General features: G+C 45.2%; 1 protein-coding gene across 1 annotated transcript in view; it reads right to left on the bottom strand.

The window, feature by feature from the left end:
• The window catches only part of LOC134342921 (tumor necrosis factor receptor superfamily member 5-like), a 99116-nt gene extending 91823 nt beyond the window's left edge, over positions 1 to 7293 (bottom strand). Inside the window, exon 1 of the mRNA XM_063041623.1 lies at positions 7105 to 7293. Within this exon, the coding sequence (XP_062897693.1) occupies positions 7105 to 7146 (42 nt within the window). The 5' untranslated portion in view covers positions 7147 to 7293. The remainder of the gene's footprint in view (positions 1 to 7104) is intronic.
• Positions 7294 to 18504: the final 11211 nt, after the last annotated feature.

Raw genomic sequence — 18504 nt, 5'->3', positions numbered from 1 at the left:
TCTAGATCTTTCTGTCTCTGTCTCTGGAGACAGCTTATCCACTGATGTCTACTATAAGCCTACTGACTCTCACAGCTATCTGGACTATTCCTCTTCTCACCCTGTCTCTTGCAAAAACGCCATCCCCTTCTCGCAATTCCTCCGTCTCCGCCGCATCTGCTCTCAGGATGAGGCTTTTCATTCTAGGATGAGGGAGATGTCTTCCTTTTTTAAAGAAAGGGGCTTCCCTTCCTCCACTATCAACTCTGCTCTTAAACGCATCTCCCCCATTTCACGTACATCTGCTCTCACTCCATCCTCCCGCCACCCCACTAGGAATAGAGTTCCCCTGGTCCTCACCTACCACCCCACCAGCCTCCGGGTCCAACATATTATTCTCCGTAACTTCCGCCACCTCCAACAGGATCCCACCACTAAGCACATCTTTCCCTCCCCCCCTCTCTCTGCATTCCGCAGGGATCGCTCCCTACGCAACTCCCTTGTCCATTCGTCCCCCCCATCCCTCCCCACTGATCTCCCTCCTGGCACTTATCCGTGTAAGCGGAACAAGTGCTACACATGCCCTTATACTTCCTCCCTTACCACCATTCAGGGCCCCAAACAGTCCTTCCAGGTGAGGCAACACTTCACCTGTGAGTCGACTGGGGTGATATACTGCGTCCGGTGCTCCCGATGTGGCCTTTTATATATTGGCGAGACCCGACGCAGACTGGGAGACCGCTTTGCTGAACATCTACGCTCTGTCCGCCAGAGAAAGCAGGATCTCCCAGTGGCCACACATTTTAATTCCACGTCCCATTCCCGTTCTGACATGTCTGTCCACGGCTTCTCTACTGTAAAGATGAAGCCACACTCAGGTTGGAGGAACAACACCTTATGTTCCATCTGGGTAGCCTCCAACCTGATGGCATGCACATCGACTTCTCTAACTTCCGCTGAGGCCCCACCTCCCCCTTGTACCCCATCTGTTACTTTTTTTTATGCACACATTCTTTCTCTCACTCTCCTTTTTCTCCCTCTGTCCCTCTGAATATACCCCTTGCCCATCCTCTGGGTCCCCCCGCCCCCGTCTTTCTTCCCGGACCTCCTGTCCCATGATCCTTTCGTATCCCTTTTGCCTATCACCTGTCCAGCTCTTGGCTCCATCCCTCCCTCTCCTGTCTTCTCCTATCATTTTGGATCTCCCCCTCCCCCTCCAACTTTCAAATCCCTTACTCACTCTTCCTTCAGTTAGTCCTGACGAAGGGTCTCGGCCTGAAACGTCGACTGCACCTCTTCCTACAGATGCTGCCTGGCCTGCTGCGTTCACCAGCAACTTTGATGTGTGTAACTACCCCAGAATTAGCCACGCTCCGCCTTAGGACCCCAATCTGTGAATGTGTCCTAGCATTTCCCATCACTATCTTAAAACTAGCAGAATCACTGTCACTAGAATTGATGTGCTCACTGATTGCCACTTTGGTTACTTAATCTGCTTTGTACCCCAAGAGAAAATCCTATATTGCACCCTTCCGAGCAGGGCGCTCTATATATTCACTCAGGAAACTTTCCTGAACACATTTCATAAATTCCATCTCATCCAGACCCTTAACATTCTGGGGTGGCCAGTCAATACCAGGAAAATTAAAATATCCCACTAACACTATTATTTTTAATACTATGAACAATTTCCCTACATTCCCACTGACTACTGGAGAGGTTTATAATACAGCTCTACTACAGTAACCCCCTCCTTCTCGTTTCCAGGTTCCACCCATATGGCCTCACTGGATGATCCCCGAAGAGTGGCATCTCTGAGTACTATTGCTGTGCTCTCCCTCCTCAAAAAGGTAACATCTCTTTGCTAACCTGTATCTGCCTGTAGCATCAGTACCCTGGATCACGAAGCTGCCAGTTCTGCCCTTCTTTCAGCCATGTTTCTGTTATAGAAACATAGAAACATAGAAAATAGGTGCAGGAGTAGGCCATTCGGCCCTTCGAGCCTGCACCGCCATTTATTATGATCATGGCTGATGAAATCCCGACCCTCTGCAGCCAATCCATGCTCTGAGTTCATCTGCCGTACTTGTTAAATATCATGCATTGAAATACATGCAGCGCTACTGAATACTCTTTTCCGTCTTTACTGCGCCCCTGCCTATCCAGATTACTGAACTTACTTACCGTGACTTGCTCCCGTTCAGTTCTACCCCTTGCCAATTTAGTTTAAAGACTCCCATATAACATTACCAAATTTCCCTACAAAGATATTGGTCCTTCTCTGGTTCGCGTGCAACCTGTCCCGCTTGTACAGGTTTAGTAATATTTATATTGGCTAGTAACACACACAAAATGCTGGAGAAACTCAGCAGGCCAGGCAGCATCTATGGAAAAAGGTACAGTCAACATTTCGGGCTGAGACCCTGCTAAAGGGTCTTGGCCCGAAAAGTCGGAAGTACTTTTTTTCCATAGATACTGCCCGGCCTGCTGAGTTCCTCCAGCTTTTTGTGTGTGTGGCTTGGGTTTCTGGCATCTGCAGATTTTCTCATTATTTACATTGGCTGGCGTTACTCTTCCCAGGAATACACTTGAATCACATTTCACTTTGAAGGTTTAATTTTTGTGAAAATTATGATATGCAGAGCTGGAATTTAAGATAATAATGGCTTCAAAACTTCAGAGATGAATGTGAAGAGAGGAGTTCGAGAGAAATTTCCATATTCTGCCATCAGAAGCTGTTAACTCCGAGTCAGAACCTGGGTCACAAGATTTCAACTCCATTATCTCACTCCAGAGATCAAATCATGGAAGTCTTAGCTAATACATTGGTGTTCTCTTTCAGATCAATATTAAACCAAGTCCCTGTTTGCCCTCTCAGATAGCACGAGAGTAGCAGAGGTACCCACAGTAATGAGGTCAATGCTTACTCCTCACCATTATGAATGAAAATGAAGACCACCTTCCTTATTGCATCGTACTGGCTATGGGATGTAGCCACATGAAATATTGCACGACGTGTGTCACAGAGTCATAAAGTAAATGGGCCACTTGGACCACAAAACATGTGCCAACCCTTCTAAGATCTTCCAGCATCATCTGCTATTTGTTGATTTTCATTTCCAATGTGAAAGGCAGCTGGTTGATTCCTACATTACAGCAATGACCTCACAGTGCTTTACAGCACATTGAAACCATGGAAGTGGCCGAGTAAACGCCAGTGATTCTTTCATTTAATCACAGTCGGCTTCAGTAAAATATGTAAATCACAACTATCCATTTCACCAAGTATTCTATTATTAACCTAGGGAGATGCTTTCAAATAGTTTCGAGCAACACTCAAAACATTGGAGGAAGAGGTCAGGCAGCATCTATGCAGGAATCCTCCCCTCCGTGGATGACGCCTGACCTGCCAAGTTTCTCTGGTGAAACTTTTGTGAGTTGCTCCAGTATCTGCAGCAACACACACAAAATGCTGGAGGAACTCAGCAGGTCTGGCAGCATTTGTGGAAATAATAAACAGTTGAAGTTTTGGGCAGAGACCTTTCTTCAGGACTGAAGAGGAAAGGGGAAGACATCTGAATAAAAAGGTGAGGGGAAGGGAAGTAGGTGAGCTAGAAGGTGATAGGTGAAGTCTGGTGGGTAGGATAGGTAAAGGACTCGAGAAGAAGGAATCTGATAGGAGAGGAAAGTGGACCATCGGCGAAAGGGAAAGAGGAGGGGACCCAGGAGGAAGTGAAAGAGCAGGAGACCAGGTGAGAAGAGGTAAAAGGCCAAAGTGGAGAACAGAAGAAGAGGAGAGGGGGAGGGAAAAAAGTACTGAAAGGATAAACCAATGTTCGTGCCGTCAGGTTGGAGGCTACCCACATGGAATCTAAGGTGTTGCTCCTCCACCCCGAGGATGGCCTCATCTTGGCACAAATTCTGTTCTTCACTATGAGTTTGGGGTTCAATGAATTCTATAAGAGCTTGGATTTCTGACCTTGCAGAGTAATATGCTTCAGTTGAAGCAATGGGTGGGCATCGGTTGTTGACCCCTCACTCATATCTTGGGGTTTCTCAAAATGTTTTAATTTCATAGGAGTCTACTTACTCACATGTGTGGCACATGGCCAAGTGGTTTGGACGTTGGACTAGCGATCTGAAGGTCGTAGATTTGAGCCTTGGCCAGGGCAGTGTGTGTCCTTGAGCAAGGCACTTAACCACACAATACTCCAGTCTACCCAGCTGAGAATGGGTACCGGCAAAAATGCTGGGGGTTAACCTTGCGACAGACTGGCGTCCTACCCAGGGGAGAGTCTCATTCTCAGTTGCTTCACGCCACGAAAACCAGCATAAGCCCCAGCCTGAAGGGCCACAAGGCTTGTGACAGACTTTAATCTTTAACCTACTTACTCACAGGGAGACAGCAGGCTTCACTATACATTAAATGGTATTTTTATAATGAGAGTAATGACATGTCACTATTTAGCCACAATCCCTTCTGTCTGCTTTCTTTTTTTCCATGTTGGAGTTGCATCAGCAACAATTATCAATAATTTCCTGTAAACTCGTTCAACAGGTATTTTAATTAACTCAAAACAATCATTTAAACATTTGGACAAAGCACTTGCCAGCAGATGCTGTTTCAGCCCACAGTCACTTCCTTTCTTAAAACAATGTGGTAAGCCTGGTAATGTTTCAGAGAGACTTTTCTTATACCCAAAGCAGAGATTTACTTCCATAGAAAAAAATCGAGCTCACACAGCTGTCATTACCAAAGGAGAGCAAGCTATATTGAACTTAGCCTGAAATGGCAAAAAATTATATTGTAAGCCTATTATATAGCCAAGATCATTCAAACTGTCCTTGTGAACAAATGACTTTCAGGTGCTTTGATAAAAAAGCAACTAGTGTTGCTATCATAGTTCAAGTATTGTTTGACAATTATTTGCTTTCATGGATGTGCTCTTTCAGATAGGAAAACATTTTGGGGCTTGTTATCTGCTACTCAAGCCTTTTGTGATCAGTAGCTTTATTTGTTTCTAAAAGAAGGTTGCTGATTTTACTTCTGTGACAATTCAGACCTTAGAGCAGGGATTTCCAACCTGTGGTCCACGAACTCCTTGGTTAATGCTAGCAGTTCACAGCACAAAAAAGGTTGGGAACCCCTGCCTTAAAGTAAGGTAAAATTCTGAGCGATTCTGTGCTTTCTCCATTGCTGTCGCAGAAAATGTTCGATTTCCTGTACAAGTCTTGCACATTTACTTTGAACCAAACGAAGGTTATGATTCAACAATGATTATATTGTAACTGAGGCTGCAAGTTTTCTGAAAGTCTGCTAAATTTAACCTTTTCCTTCAATAAATGTGAACAGGAGCTTACAAAATGAGTCATAGTTTGTCAGAAAGTTAATGGGCTTTTATTTGTTTACAATTGTGGATACTGATGGTAGTATTTTCTGAGTATGTCTTATCACACACAAGTGGGTAGACAGTCCATCACACACTCACCCCCTATATTATCTGTAGTATCACAGTGGGACCAAAGGACAACAAAGTATAGCCTAAACATAATCCTTTACCATTTCAAGGTAAGCTCTGTTTAATTATTCATGCTAAGTGTGCACTTCCCTCTCAGACTTCTCTATAGAAGTTGAATGTGAGAAGTCTCTGACTTTGACAAGTTTCTGCCACAATTAAAGCTATCCACCTTCATACGGGTCACTGCTTGGCACTGAAGTGACACTGAGGGAGTGCTGCACTGTCAGAAGTGTTGCCTTAGAGATGACGTAAAGATCATAAATGCGACCTTTTTTCGGCAAAGGACTCTTCACAGGACAGTCTGTGACATGATGAGGAATTACTTGTCAGCAGTGTTGCAGCACTGGTATAAGAAATGGGCAACTGCCTCAAGAAGGCGACAACCATCATTAAAGACCCTCTTCGTCGAGGACACGCCCTCTTCGCCCTCCAAACAAGTACAGGAGCCTGAAGACCCACTTAATGTTTTACAAACATCTTACCCTCTGCCACCACATTTCTATACAGTCCAAGAATCCATGAACACTACCTCAGTGTTTATGTTTTGCAGTATTTATTTAATTTTTGCATCTTATAGTATTTTTTTCTGTCTTGCACTACACCGCTGCACCAAAACAACATATTTCAGAACATACTGTGTATCAGTGATAATAAACCTAATTCCGATTGATGGACATTTATGATAAGAGACCAGAATGAAATGTATTATCACATGTTGTGAACTGTGTTGTTTTGTAGCAGTAGTACAGTGAAAAGCATTTAAAAATCAATAAATAAATAGACATCCGGCCTTTCATTGAAGGATATTTAATGGAAAATAAATATCATCTAAATAGCCCCAGGACATACTTGGGAGGACAAGTGAGGTCTAGAGAGGACAAACGTGGTCTGCATCCAACCCAGAGACTCCTGTCACCCTGACTGGAGACATAAAAGACTGCCCACACTGGAACATAAAGCAACAAAACACCTGAGTAACTCAGAAGGTTAGGCAGTATCTGTGGACATCTTAATCGAGGGCCCTCATCTGCACTGAAAGTGTTGAGGGGAGGTAGCCAGAGTAAAGAGGTGAGGGGAAGACAGCAAAGGGGAAAGAAGGGTAAAGGAGTGGGAAGCACAAGCTGGCAAGTGATAGAGTTAATTGAGGGGCCGAAGTTCAAGATTGTTGCCACTCAGGCATACATATATAAGGTTTAAATGCCATGAACATTCGACTTTTGCAGCAGTAGAACTGTACATTGTAAATGGAACAGCAGCCGGGACGTCCACAGGGGTGTTGTCAAGTGGGGAGACACAGGGAAAGGTAGCTGGCGATCAGCGCGGCTGTGTAACACCATCGACACCGCTCACGGTAATGGACGCGGGGGGCTGGTGAGCAGGAAGAGAATCGAAAGTGAAAGCGGGCTATTCCCGACAAAATCCCACCAAATGAGTTTGATTCCCCTTCCCGTAACCAAGGACACACGGCCCGCCGTGGCCCTTTCAACGACTGTGAAGACACTAGTAATGGCTGGGTGGCGGGAGAGATGAAACGAACCGGGACGGCGAGTTTAAAGCTCCCCCGCCCTTCCCACTACCCTTGCCCGGTGCCCCTCGCCCGACTCACCGGCAGGGAAAGGCTCCAGAAGAAGCTGAAGTGCCAGTCCATTGTCAGCGGTCGTGCTGCCGCTCTGCCCCGTACCCACTCGACTCGCTCCGACTTCCGCCTCCTCCTCGCACATTCCGGGGGCGGAGTGCGATTTCCCGGCCCCGCTTCCCCCGAAATCCCTCGCCCGACCAAAAGAGCGGAGCAAAACGCAAGCTATTGCGTGAACAACCGCTACCTCATACTATCCCATCTGAGCTCAGCGGGTCGAGCAGCTACGGGGGAGGAAGAGGGAGTTTTAAAATTTACCGATGTTATTAGTAAAAACCTATGCACGAAATACAAAGATAACGGTGTGCACGCTTCTGAGGTTGTTGAGTGCTATACATTCACAGTGTATCGATTCCGTACATTGGTAGTTATCACGTTAGAGTTATGGAGCATGGAACAGGCCCTTCGTCCATGCCCACAGGGCCATTCTGTGTGCAGAGCATCAATTGCTAGTCGCCTGACCTCCTGGGGTGATACACACTGCCAGGTGTCTGAGTGGTTTCTACACAGGGCTCAGTCCCTCAATACCCAATGGCAGACGAAACCCTAGGCTCACTCACTCTTGCCCCATAGAGCTTTGGCATTGGCTGTGCTGAGCCTCAGCACGTAGTCCTGCAGCCGGGGCTGTGCCAGTCAGCAGCATTCCCTATGGACATCTCATTGCACATGAAGACCAACCTCACAGGAAGGGTTGGTTGGAATCCCATTCCCAGCCCTTGCTGCCATCAGGACAGCAGTGGTGAAGATGCGACCATCACGTGACTCTGTGTGGAGGATTTTGGTCCTTGTGGAGATTCATCCCAAGCAACTGCATAATAAAGGATTCTCAAGTCTGTAGTTGCACCCAGGGATGCATACCAAGGCAAATCACCAGTGATGCTAGAAAATCATCAGTTCAGCAAAGAGGTAGTTGACATTTCAAGTCAACCTTCCGCATCATAGAGCAAAGGTAGCCAGCAAAAAATAGTGGGTGGGGAATGAGTCAGGGGCTGATAACTGGTGGAACTGGGTGAGATTGAGGATGGTGGGTAGATGGAGCCAAGCAGGAGATGGTAATGGATCTAAGTATCAGGTAGGGTGTTCGTGTGATGCTGGGAAAGGAAAAGGTGAGTAAAGGTAGAGAGAACCTAGGTGGAATGGTAGAGGTCAGAAAGGAAATCATAGGTGTGGGCAATGCTCCCTCTAAGGAATGTGTGCGCACACATCTTTTGCTACTAGTGCACAAAGGAATTTTAACTGCATACAGAAGGTTGTCATCCTCTAACTCGTTGGCTTGTTAAGTATATTCTACAATCATAAAAATATAGAAACCTACAGCACATTACAGGCCCACAATGTTGTGCCAACCATGTAACCTACTCTAGAAACCGCCTAGAATTTCCCTACCACATAGCCCTCTATTTCTCTGATCATACACAATCACATTTCCTTTTCTGGTTTCCAATATGGATGGCGATGATTTGTTTGTAGATTTTAGAACTGCCTCATTTATACTGTTTTTATTGAAGGAATTATTCAGAGCGCGCACGTTGTCGTCGCTGGACAAAACAAATTGCACAGCACAAGATTTTTGTGCACACTGATCATTACAAATTAGAGAGAACATTGGGTGTAGGTTACCTGAAACTGGAAAATTCAGTGTTCAGACGTATGCATTGTAGTTTACCCAAGTGAAGTGTGAGGGAATGTTCTGCTGGGTCTTCAATAAGGTCCTGCAGGGCAGCCCTGTCAAAAATTTTCTGTTGCCTGGCATTCAGGATAAGGAAGTAAATTAGATTCAACACTGGATTTGCAAGAGAAGCTAGAGGGTGATAGGAGATGTTTGCCTCTCTGACTGGAGGCCTATGACTAGTGGTGTGCCACAAGGGTCAGTGTTGGGCTTGTTGCTGTTTATCATCTATGTCAATGATCTAATGTGGTAAAATGGATCTGTAAATCTGTTGATGTCACCAAGATTGGGGGCATATTGGACAGTGGGAAAGTCTTATCAAAGTTTGCAGCGGTATCTGGACAACCAGGAAAAATTGGCTATAAAATGGAAGATGGAATTCATTGCAGAAAAATGTGAGGTGGTGCACTTTGCGAGGACAAACCGGAGTAGGGCTTACACAGTGAATGGTAGGATACTGGGGAGTGAGTAGAAGGGAGGGATCAGTGAATGCAAATCCATAATTCCTGGAAAGAGGCATCATGGGTAGATAGGTTTGTAAAGAGAGCCTTTGGCACATTGGCCTTCAGAAATCAAAGTATTGAGTACAGCAGTTGGGATGTTATGTTGAAGGTATATAAGGTATATAAGTTATTGGTGATGCCTGATCTGGAATATTCTGGTCACCTACTTACAATTATGAAGACACGCAGTCCTCTTTTATTATCGTTTAAGAAATGATACAATATTTCCTCCGGTGTGATATCACAAAACGCAGGACAGACCAAGACTGAAAAAACTGACAAAACCACATAATTATAACATATAGTTACAACAGTGCAACAATACCATAACTTGATGAAGAAGTCAATGAGCACAGTAAAAAGTTCAAAGTCTCTCAAATGTCCCACATCTCATGCAGACCGGAGAAGCAAGAAAAACTCTCCCTGCCATGCCCGACCACAATCCGTCTGTGAGTCATCCGAAAACTTCGAGCCTCCGAATCAGCTCTCCGACACTGAGTACTGAGCGCCATCTCTGTCTGAACAATTCAACCTCAATCTCAGTCACCAACAGCAGGCAAGGCTGGGGATTTTGAGGCCTTCCCTCCAGAAGATTCCCGATCGCGCAGTAATGACAGCAGCAAACGAGCATTTCAGAAATTTCTCCAGATGTTCTTCTGTGCTTTCACGTCCGTCTCCATCAAATCAGCATTGTCCACGGCCCCTATTTAATGGACATGATATCATTTTTCACCGATGGGCTGCGCACGCGCAGCGCGCTGCTTTCTCTCCTCCCGCCGAAGGAAAGATATCAGTAAGATTGAAAGGGTACAGGGAAAACTTACAAGGATGTAGCTGGGTCTGGAGGACCTCAGGTATAGAGAGAGATTTAATAGGTTAGGACTTTATTCCCTGGAGTACAAGAGAATGAGGGGAAATTTGATAGAGGATTACAAAATTATGAGGGGGTGTAGATAGGGTAACTGCAGGCAGGCTCTTTTCACTGAGGTTGTATGAGACTAGAACTACAGGTCACAGGTTAAGGATGAAAGGTGAAATATTTAAGGAGAAACTGAGAGGGATCCTTTTCACTCAGAGGGTGGTGCGAGAATGGAACGAGCTACCAGTGGAAGAGTGGATACAGATTTGACTTCAACATTCAAGAGAAATTTGGATAATGACAAGGAAGGGAGGGGTATGGAGGGCTGCAGACCAGTTACAAGTTGATGGGACTAGGCACAGACCAGATGGGTCAATGGGTCTGTTTTTGTACTGTAGTGCTCTATGACTTGAGTGGTTTGCATTTGGAATATTACTGGACAGATGGAGGGAGTTTCAGTGAGAAACATTTTGGAGAAAGTCACCATAACTGCATATTTCAAAGTGATTAAGGAAAAGTTGGGCTTCCATCAGCGTCTTAAATTGGGGGAAGGCTAATTTCATGACAGTAAAGCAGGACCTGGCAAAGGTAAACTCAGAGCATCCACATGTAGGTCAATATTCAAAGGAATAATAGCAAGCGTTCTAGGCCAATATGTTCCTGTAAGAGTTAAAGTCAACGTAACAATTACAGGAAACCTGAATTTTGATGAATGTCAAGGGTTGAGTAAAGAGATGATAAAAGCTTATAGCAAGTCAAAGGAACTAAAGATGAGCAAAGACTGTAAAAAGTGTAGGTAGATGGTTAAAGAACAGCATTAGGAGAGCGAAGAGAGGTCACAAAACCACTCACAGACAAGATAAAATCTAAAAATATTCCATAAGTATATCAAGAACAAAAGAACAGCCAGGGAGGGAGTTGGGCCCATTATCGAAGTGGGCAATCTGTTCTTGGAGGCAGAAGGAATAGGTGAATAATTATCATCGATAGTTACCGTATAAATGAAACCCCTTTTTACTAGGCATCTCTAGAGATACAGCTCGTTTGTCCCTCACTGACAGCTACCGGACTCAGTGATGAGAAAACTACCTTTTTCAGACTCCGTACATCTAGGGGTGGTATGACTTGGGTCCCACCAAAACTGAGAAGTTGGAATGTCTTGACCACTGAACTCCAACCTGTGTGAATACCGTGTAACTACTGCCTCATGCAATTTGCCATCAGCAAGAAATAACAGATCACACATTGCATACAATTATAAGGAAAGTATATTTATGAATGTTAACTTAACAAAACCATTATCAAAGAAAAAAAAAGGCTCATCACAATTAAAACAGTCAAATGTGCACAAGGTTGGAGCTCAAATCTTCCAAAAGCTGATGTGTCCAACGTACTCATGGCACCAACGCCTATTCACCAATCACTGGTAGAATTTCCCCCCTAGGACTCCATCAAATTGTGCATTCCTGTTGGATCGAATCCTATGGCCAATTCTCTCAAGCTTCTCCTCTCTCCATCTCCCATCCTTGACCCACCCCAGTGTCCATCACAAAAACCTCTCCACCCAGTGATTTCTAGAATCTGCTCCTACTTCCACCATCCTGATTGGATGACACAACATTCCTAAGCTGAACATCACAACCTTATCTTTAACAGTAATACAAACACTACCAGCAGAACACACTGCTTCTACATAAAATCATTAAGTGAAATACCCTACAACATGGGCAGTAAAATCTTAACGAGGGTGTTACATAAAGGACAAGGATTTTGTAGTTGTACAACTCAGCAAAGGACAAAGTGAAATTCTAAACATCAATCACCTTAGATGACGTCAATTCTGTAACAGGCTTAAATATGAATAAATCCTCATGGCCAGATGAGATTGGTATCAGGTTGCTCTGGGAGGCAAGGCAAGAAATTTTTGGGCTTCTGACTGAGATTTTTTAATCTTCACTGGCCACAAGTGAGCTACAGCAGCTTAGCAATTAGTGCGGCACTATTAGAGCTTGGGGCATTCCGGAGTTTGGAGTTCAATTCCGCTGCCATTCTGTAAGGAGTCTCTGTATATCCTCCCCATGCAATGCGTAGGGTTTCCCCAGGTACTCTGGTTTCCTCCCACAATCCAAAGACGTACCAGGTAGATCAACTGATCATTATAAATTATCCCGTGATTAGGTTAGGGTGTGGGGTTGTTGAAGTGGCGTGGCTTGAAGGGTCAGAAGGGCCTACTCCATGCTGTAGGACTAAATAAATGAATAGATAGATAGATAGATAGAATAAAGAGACCAGAGAACAGAAAATGTGGTTTTCCCTCTTTCAAGAAGGGCAACAGGAAAACCCTGATAGTTAAGGATGTGTGAGTCTAGCACCAATGGTAGGGAAGTTATTGGAAAACATTCTGAGGGACAGGATCAGTTGGACAGGCAGGAATTGATCAAAGATGGCCAAGCGCGGCTGTGTCAGGAGCAGATCTTGAATAGCTAATTTTTGAAAAGGTTACAAAGTGTTTTGATGACAGTAGTGCGGTTGATGTGTTTTTCATGGATTTCTGTAAGGCCTTCAACAAAACCCCACATGGGAGATTGATCCAAAAGGTTAGGGCCCATGAGAAGTAGTTGCCAAATTGGATCCAAATTTGGTTTGGCAATAGAAGCCAGAAGGCGATGGCAGAGGGCACTTTTTGTGACTAGAAGCCTGTGACTAGTGATGTGCCACATAACTTGTTGCTGGGATCCTTGCTATTTGTAATATACCTCTTCTAACCCCGTCATTTATTAAGATACTATTGTCTTCTCTCAATTCCTCCACTTCTGCCGCATCTGTTCTCAGGATGAAGCTTTCCACTCTAGAATATCTGAGATATCCCTTTTTCCAAAAATCTGGGTTTCCTTCCATCACCATCAATGCTGCTGGCACCTGCATCTCCTCCATTTCTCACACACCTGCCCTCACCCTATCATCCTGCCATAACAGGGATAGAGTTCTGCTTGTCCTTACCTACCACCCGCTGAGCCTCCATATCCAGCACATTCTCTGTAACTTCCACCATCTCCAACAGGATCCTATCACTAAGCACATCAGTACCTCCACAATCTCTGCTCTCTATAGGATCACTTTCCACATGACTCATACCTCCCCACTGATCTCCCTCTTGACACTTATCCCTGGTAAGCATGACAAGTGCTACATCTGCCCTCTACAACTCCTCCCTCATCACCAGTCAGGATCCCAAATAGTCCTTCCAGGTGAGACAACACTTCACTTGTGACCCTAAGATTTATCTATTGTATCCAGTGCTCCCGACGTGGCCTCCTTTTTATCACTGAGGCCTGATGCAGATCGGGAGACCACTTCATTGAGCTCCTTTGCTCTATCCACCACAAAAGTCAGGATATCACAGTGACTAGCCATTTCAACTCCACTTGCCATTCCCACGCCAACATACCTGTCCATCCTCCTCAACTGCCACAATGAGGCCAAACTCAGGTTAGAGGAGCAACTCCTCATATTCTGTTAGGGTAGCCTCCAACCTGACAGCATGAACAACAACTTTTCCAACTTTCAGTGATTTCTCCCGCCTTCCTCCTTCTCTGCTTATTCACTCCCCATTCTGGCTACCCTCTCAACCCTTTTCTCTTCACCTCCCTCTGGTTCCCCACCTCCTTCCCTTTATTCCATGACCCATTGACCTCTTTCAGCCCCTTACCTCTTCCACCTATCACCTCCCAGCTTCCTACTTTTCCGCCCCGATCTTCCCCATCCACCCACCTTCCCCCTCACCCCTCAGCTGGTCTGACCCATCACCTGCCAGCTTGTTCTCCTTCTCCTCCCCCCCCAACCCCCCACCTCCCAGCTTCTTGTTCTGGGTTCTGCGCCCTTCCTTTCCAGTCCTAATGAAGGGTCTCGGCCCGGAACGTCGACTATCTATTTGCTTCCATAGATGCTGCCCGGCCTGCTGAGTTCCTCTGGCGTATTGTGTAGGTTGACACGATTAGTGGAGTTGTTGAGAGTGTGAAGCCTAGTCTTCACAGAAAGCATTTAATCCAGATAAATGTGAAGGTATGCCAGAGTCAGAATCAGAATCAGGTTTATTATCACTGGCATGTGACTGAAATTTGTCAACTTAGCAGCAGCCGTTCAATACAATACATAATATAGAAGAGGGAAATAAATCAATCAATCAATCAATCAATCAATTACAGTATGTGTATATTGAATAGATAAGAAATCGTGCAAAAACCAGAAATAATATATATTTAAAAATTGAGGAAGTGTTCACAGGTTCAATGTCTATTTAGGAATCGGATGGCAGAGGGGAAGAAGCTATTCCTGAATCGCTGAGTGTGTGCCTTCAGGCTTCTGTACATCCTACTTGATGGCAACAGTGAGAAAAGGGCATGCCCTGGGTGCTGGAGGTCCGTAATAATGGATCCCCAATGAGGTTAGGGCATATAGTGTGATTGATACAGTCTCAAAGACGTTGTAGAAAAGGGGCCCTTGGGTGTGGAAGACCAAAGATTCCTGAAGGAAATAGCAGAGTTAGATAATGTGGCTTAGAAGGCTGATGAGATACTGGCATTCATAGTCATAGTCATAGTCATACTTTATTGATCCCGGGGGAAATTGGTTTTCGTTACAGTTGCACCATAAATAATGAATAGTAATAAAACCATAAATAGTTAAATAGTAATATGTAAATTATGCCAGGAAATAAGTCCAGGACCAGCCTATTGGCTCAGGGTGTCTAACCCTCCAAGGGAGGAGTTGTAAAGTTTGATGGCCACAGGCAGGAATGACTTCCTATGACGCTCTGTGCTGCATCTCGGTGGAATGAGTCTCTGGTTGAATGTACTCCTGTGCCTACCCAGTACATTATGTAGTGGATGGGAGACATTGTCCAAGATGGCATGCAACTTGGACGGCATCCTCTTTTCAGACACCACCGTCAGAGAGTCCAGTTCCATCCCCACAACATCACTGGCCTTACGAATGATTCATTGTCAGAACGTTGAATACAAGAGTGGAGAGGTTATGTTCCAACTTTATAAAACATCAACCTTAACTGGAGCACTAAGGGCCATTTGGGTCACTATGCTAAGGCAAGATGTATAAGTGCTAAAGAGGGTGCAGAAGAGATTCAACAGGATGGTGCCTGAAAGGGAGTGTTTCAGTTAGGAGAGACTGGAGAGACTGCATCTGTTTCCCCTGGAGCACAGGAGATCAAGAGAGGACATGACCACAGTTTATAAAATTTTGAGGGGTATAGGTGGATAGACTGCAGAAAACGTTTCCCCTTATCAGGCATGACTAAAACTAGAGGACACAGATTTAGGCTAAGGGGTATGAGATTAAGAGTGGTGAGTAGGTGGATTATGCTGCTAAAGAGATGGGTAGAAGCAGTCACTGACAGCATTTAAGAAGTGTCTAGATGAGCATTTGGATCACCAAGGCATAGAAGGCTATAGACCAAGTGCTGGGAGATGGGGTTAATATAGATTGGTCAGCATGGACAAGAAGGGCCAAATGGTCTGTTTCCTTGCTTTGGGATTCTATGATGAATTGCAGTTTTTCTGGCCTTATAGGATGTAAACTGGTAGTTACATTTTTCTACGTTCAGTAGGTATGTCAAGTTGCATCAGAGAACAAGGAAGTCTGTCCAACTGGCCTATGCCAGTGTTTGTTCTCTAGGCGAGCCTCCCTGCATGCTCTCTTTACGCCCATGACCTTATATCAAAAGGCATTGGCTGTGGTGGATGATGTCAGGCCCTTATATTTGTGGAGGTATATCTGTGTTTCATGGAGTCATATAGCATTGAAACAGGCCCTTCAGCCTATGTTGACTAAGCTATATTTGGCCCATATCCCTCTGAACCTTTCTTATCCACTTACATGTCCAAATGTCTTTTAAATGTTGTTAATGTGCCTACCTCAACCATTTCTTCTAGCAGCTCATTTCAAATATGACAACCCTCTTGTGAAAAAGTTGCCCCTGGGGTTCCTATTAAATCTTTCTACATTAAACCCATGTTCTCAGGTACTTGATTCCCCAACCCTGGGAAAAAGACTGTGTGCATTCACCCCATCTACACCCAACATGATTGTCAATACTGCCAGAATGTCTTCCCTCAGAGTCAATGGAAACTTGTTGGAAGGCTTTCGTCAGGAAGGATTAGGTATGGCCTGTGGCACAATACCTGTCATAGCACAACTCCTTGAAGGTGAAAACTCCACTTCGATCTTTATGTGTTCTCTTACAGGCTGATCCTCTGCCAAATATTCTCAGTTTGATTGTGTCTTTAAACCTGTGAGTAACACAGAGTTGCCTATGAGTTCATCTGTTTATACAGGGCACAAGTTGAGGGAGAGGTGATGGTAGAATACCAGGAATCTCCCATGCACTTCCCTGAACATTTCCAGCGACTGCTTTATCTGAATTGTGAGATAAGCCCTTGGTGTAGTTTCTCACCCAGAAGAGAGTAATGTCCCATTCTGCATGGGTTATCTATCCAGCCCTGGAGTGGGACTGACTCGAGTGACCTGCTGACCCAGAGTAGAGTTGTACAATAATAAGATTCTTTATTGGACTCTATTTATAACAGCTAATTTCAATGAAGAGAAATAAGCTCCATTTTGTAGAACTGTGGAATTTTCCTTTCTCAAAAGAAACCTCCCCCATGCGTAATTCTTTCTGTTTCATTTCCAGTTCCTCTGTGTGCGTCGTGAAGGACGTAGGATGAGCTCTGTGGCCTGACAATGAGTCATTAACACAGCCTCAACCTTCGTCGTTTCTTAGTTACACTCAATTTAATTTGCCACAGTGATTGCAAATCTCAGTTCTTCAGTCTCCAGCAGGGTTTACTGCATGTAGTGTACTGTACACATGTGCTTGATTTGGTTTTAAGGAGGCAAGACCAGCATTTAATGCTCTTCACTAACCACTTTTGAGAAGGCAATGGTGAACTGCTGCGGCCTTTCCAGTGAAGATGCTTCCACAGGATTGTTGGGGAGGAGGTTCTGGGATTTAGACTCAGTGACAATGTGGGGTTGGTGATGTCTATCCCAGTCAGGATGACTGCAAAACACAATAGAAGCCATGGTTCTGTCTGATCTCATGATCTCAATTTTTGTGCATTGCTTTGCTTCCGTGCTCCTCCTGTGTGCCGTTATTTTATGGGCCCAATTAGTTATTCCTTATGTAGCAAACAAAAAGCTAATGGAACTCCATGTGTCAGGCAGCACCTATGGAGAGAAATGGACAGTTGACTTTTCAGGTTTAGACCATTCGTCTGGACTAGAATCAGGTGAAGGATCTCAAGGTGAAACATTGATTGACCAAGCTCATTCCAGAATGAAGGAGGTGTCCTCCTTCTTCAAAGAAAGGGGCTTCCCTTCCTACACCATCAATGCTGCCCTCAACCGCATCTTTTTCATTTCGAGTACCGGTATGTCTGCCCTCACCCCATCCTCCCGCCACCCTACCAGGGGTAGGGTTCCTCTTGTCCTCACCTACCACCGCATCAGCCCCCCGCCCCCCCGGGCCCAGCACATAATTCTCTGTAACTTCCGCCACCTCCAACGGGATCCCACCACCAAGCGCATGTTTCCCTTCCCTCCTCCCACTTTCTGCTTTCTGTAGGGATCCCCTGCGACCCCCTTGTCCGTTCATCCCTCCCCACTGATCCCCCTCCTGGCAAGCTGAACAAGTGTTACACCTGCCCCCTACACCTCCTCCTTCACTAACATTAAGTACCCCATACAGTCTTTCCAGATGAGTTGACACGTCACCTCCGAGTCTGTTGGGGTCATCTAGTATAACCGGTACTCCCAGTGCAGCCTCTTGTGTATCAGTGAAACCCAGCGTAGAATGGAAGGCCACTTCACCAAGCAACTATGCTCCGTCCACCAGAAAAAGCAGGATCTCCCAGTGGCCACCCATTTTAATTCCTCTTCCCATTACCATTCCAACATCTCCATCCATGGCCTTCTTTACTGTCACGATGAGGCCACACTCAGGTTGGGGGTACAACATCTTATATTCTGTCTGGGTGACCTCCAGCCTGATGGCATGAACATCGACTTCTCAAACTGCCAGTAATGTCCCTCCAACCCCTTCTCTACTCCAATCCCCTTTTCTCTCTCTCACCTTCTCTCCTTGCCTGCCCATCACCTCCATCAGGTGTTCCTCTCCCTTTTTCTTCCTCTAATGGCCTTCTGTCCTCTCCTATTAGGTTCCCCCTTCTCCAACCCTGTATCTCTTTCACCAATCAACTTCCCAGCTCTTTACTTCAACCTCTCTCCCTCCCGGTATCACCTGTCACCCTGTATTTCTCTCTCCC

Source organism: Mobula hypostoma, chromosome 2, assembly GCF_963921235.1.
Source record: "Mobula hypostoma chromosome 2, sMobHyp1.1, whole genome shotgun sequence".
Lineage (NCBI taxonomy): Eukaryota > Metazoa > Chordata > Chondrichthyes > Myliobatiformes > Myliobatidae > Mobula > Mobula hypostoma.
This window is presented reverse-complemented; position numbering and strand designations above follow the sequence as displayed.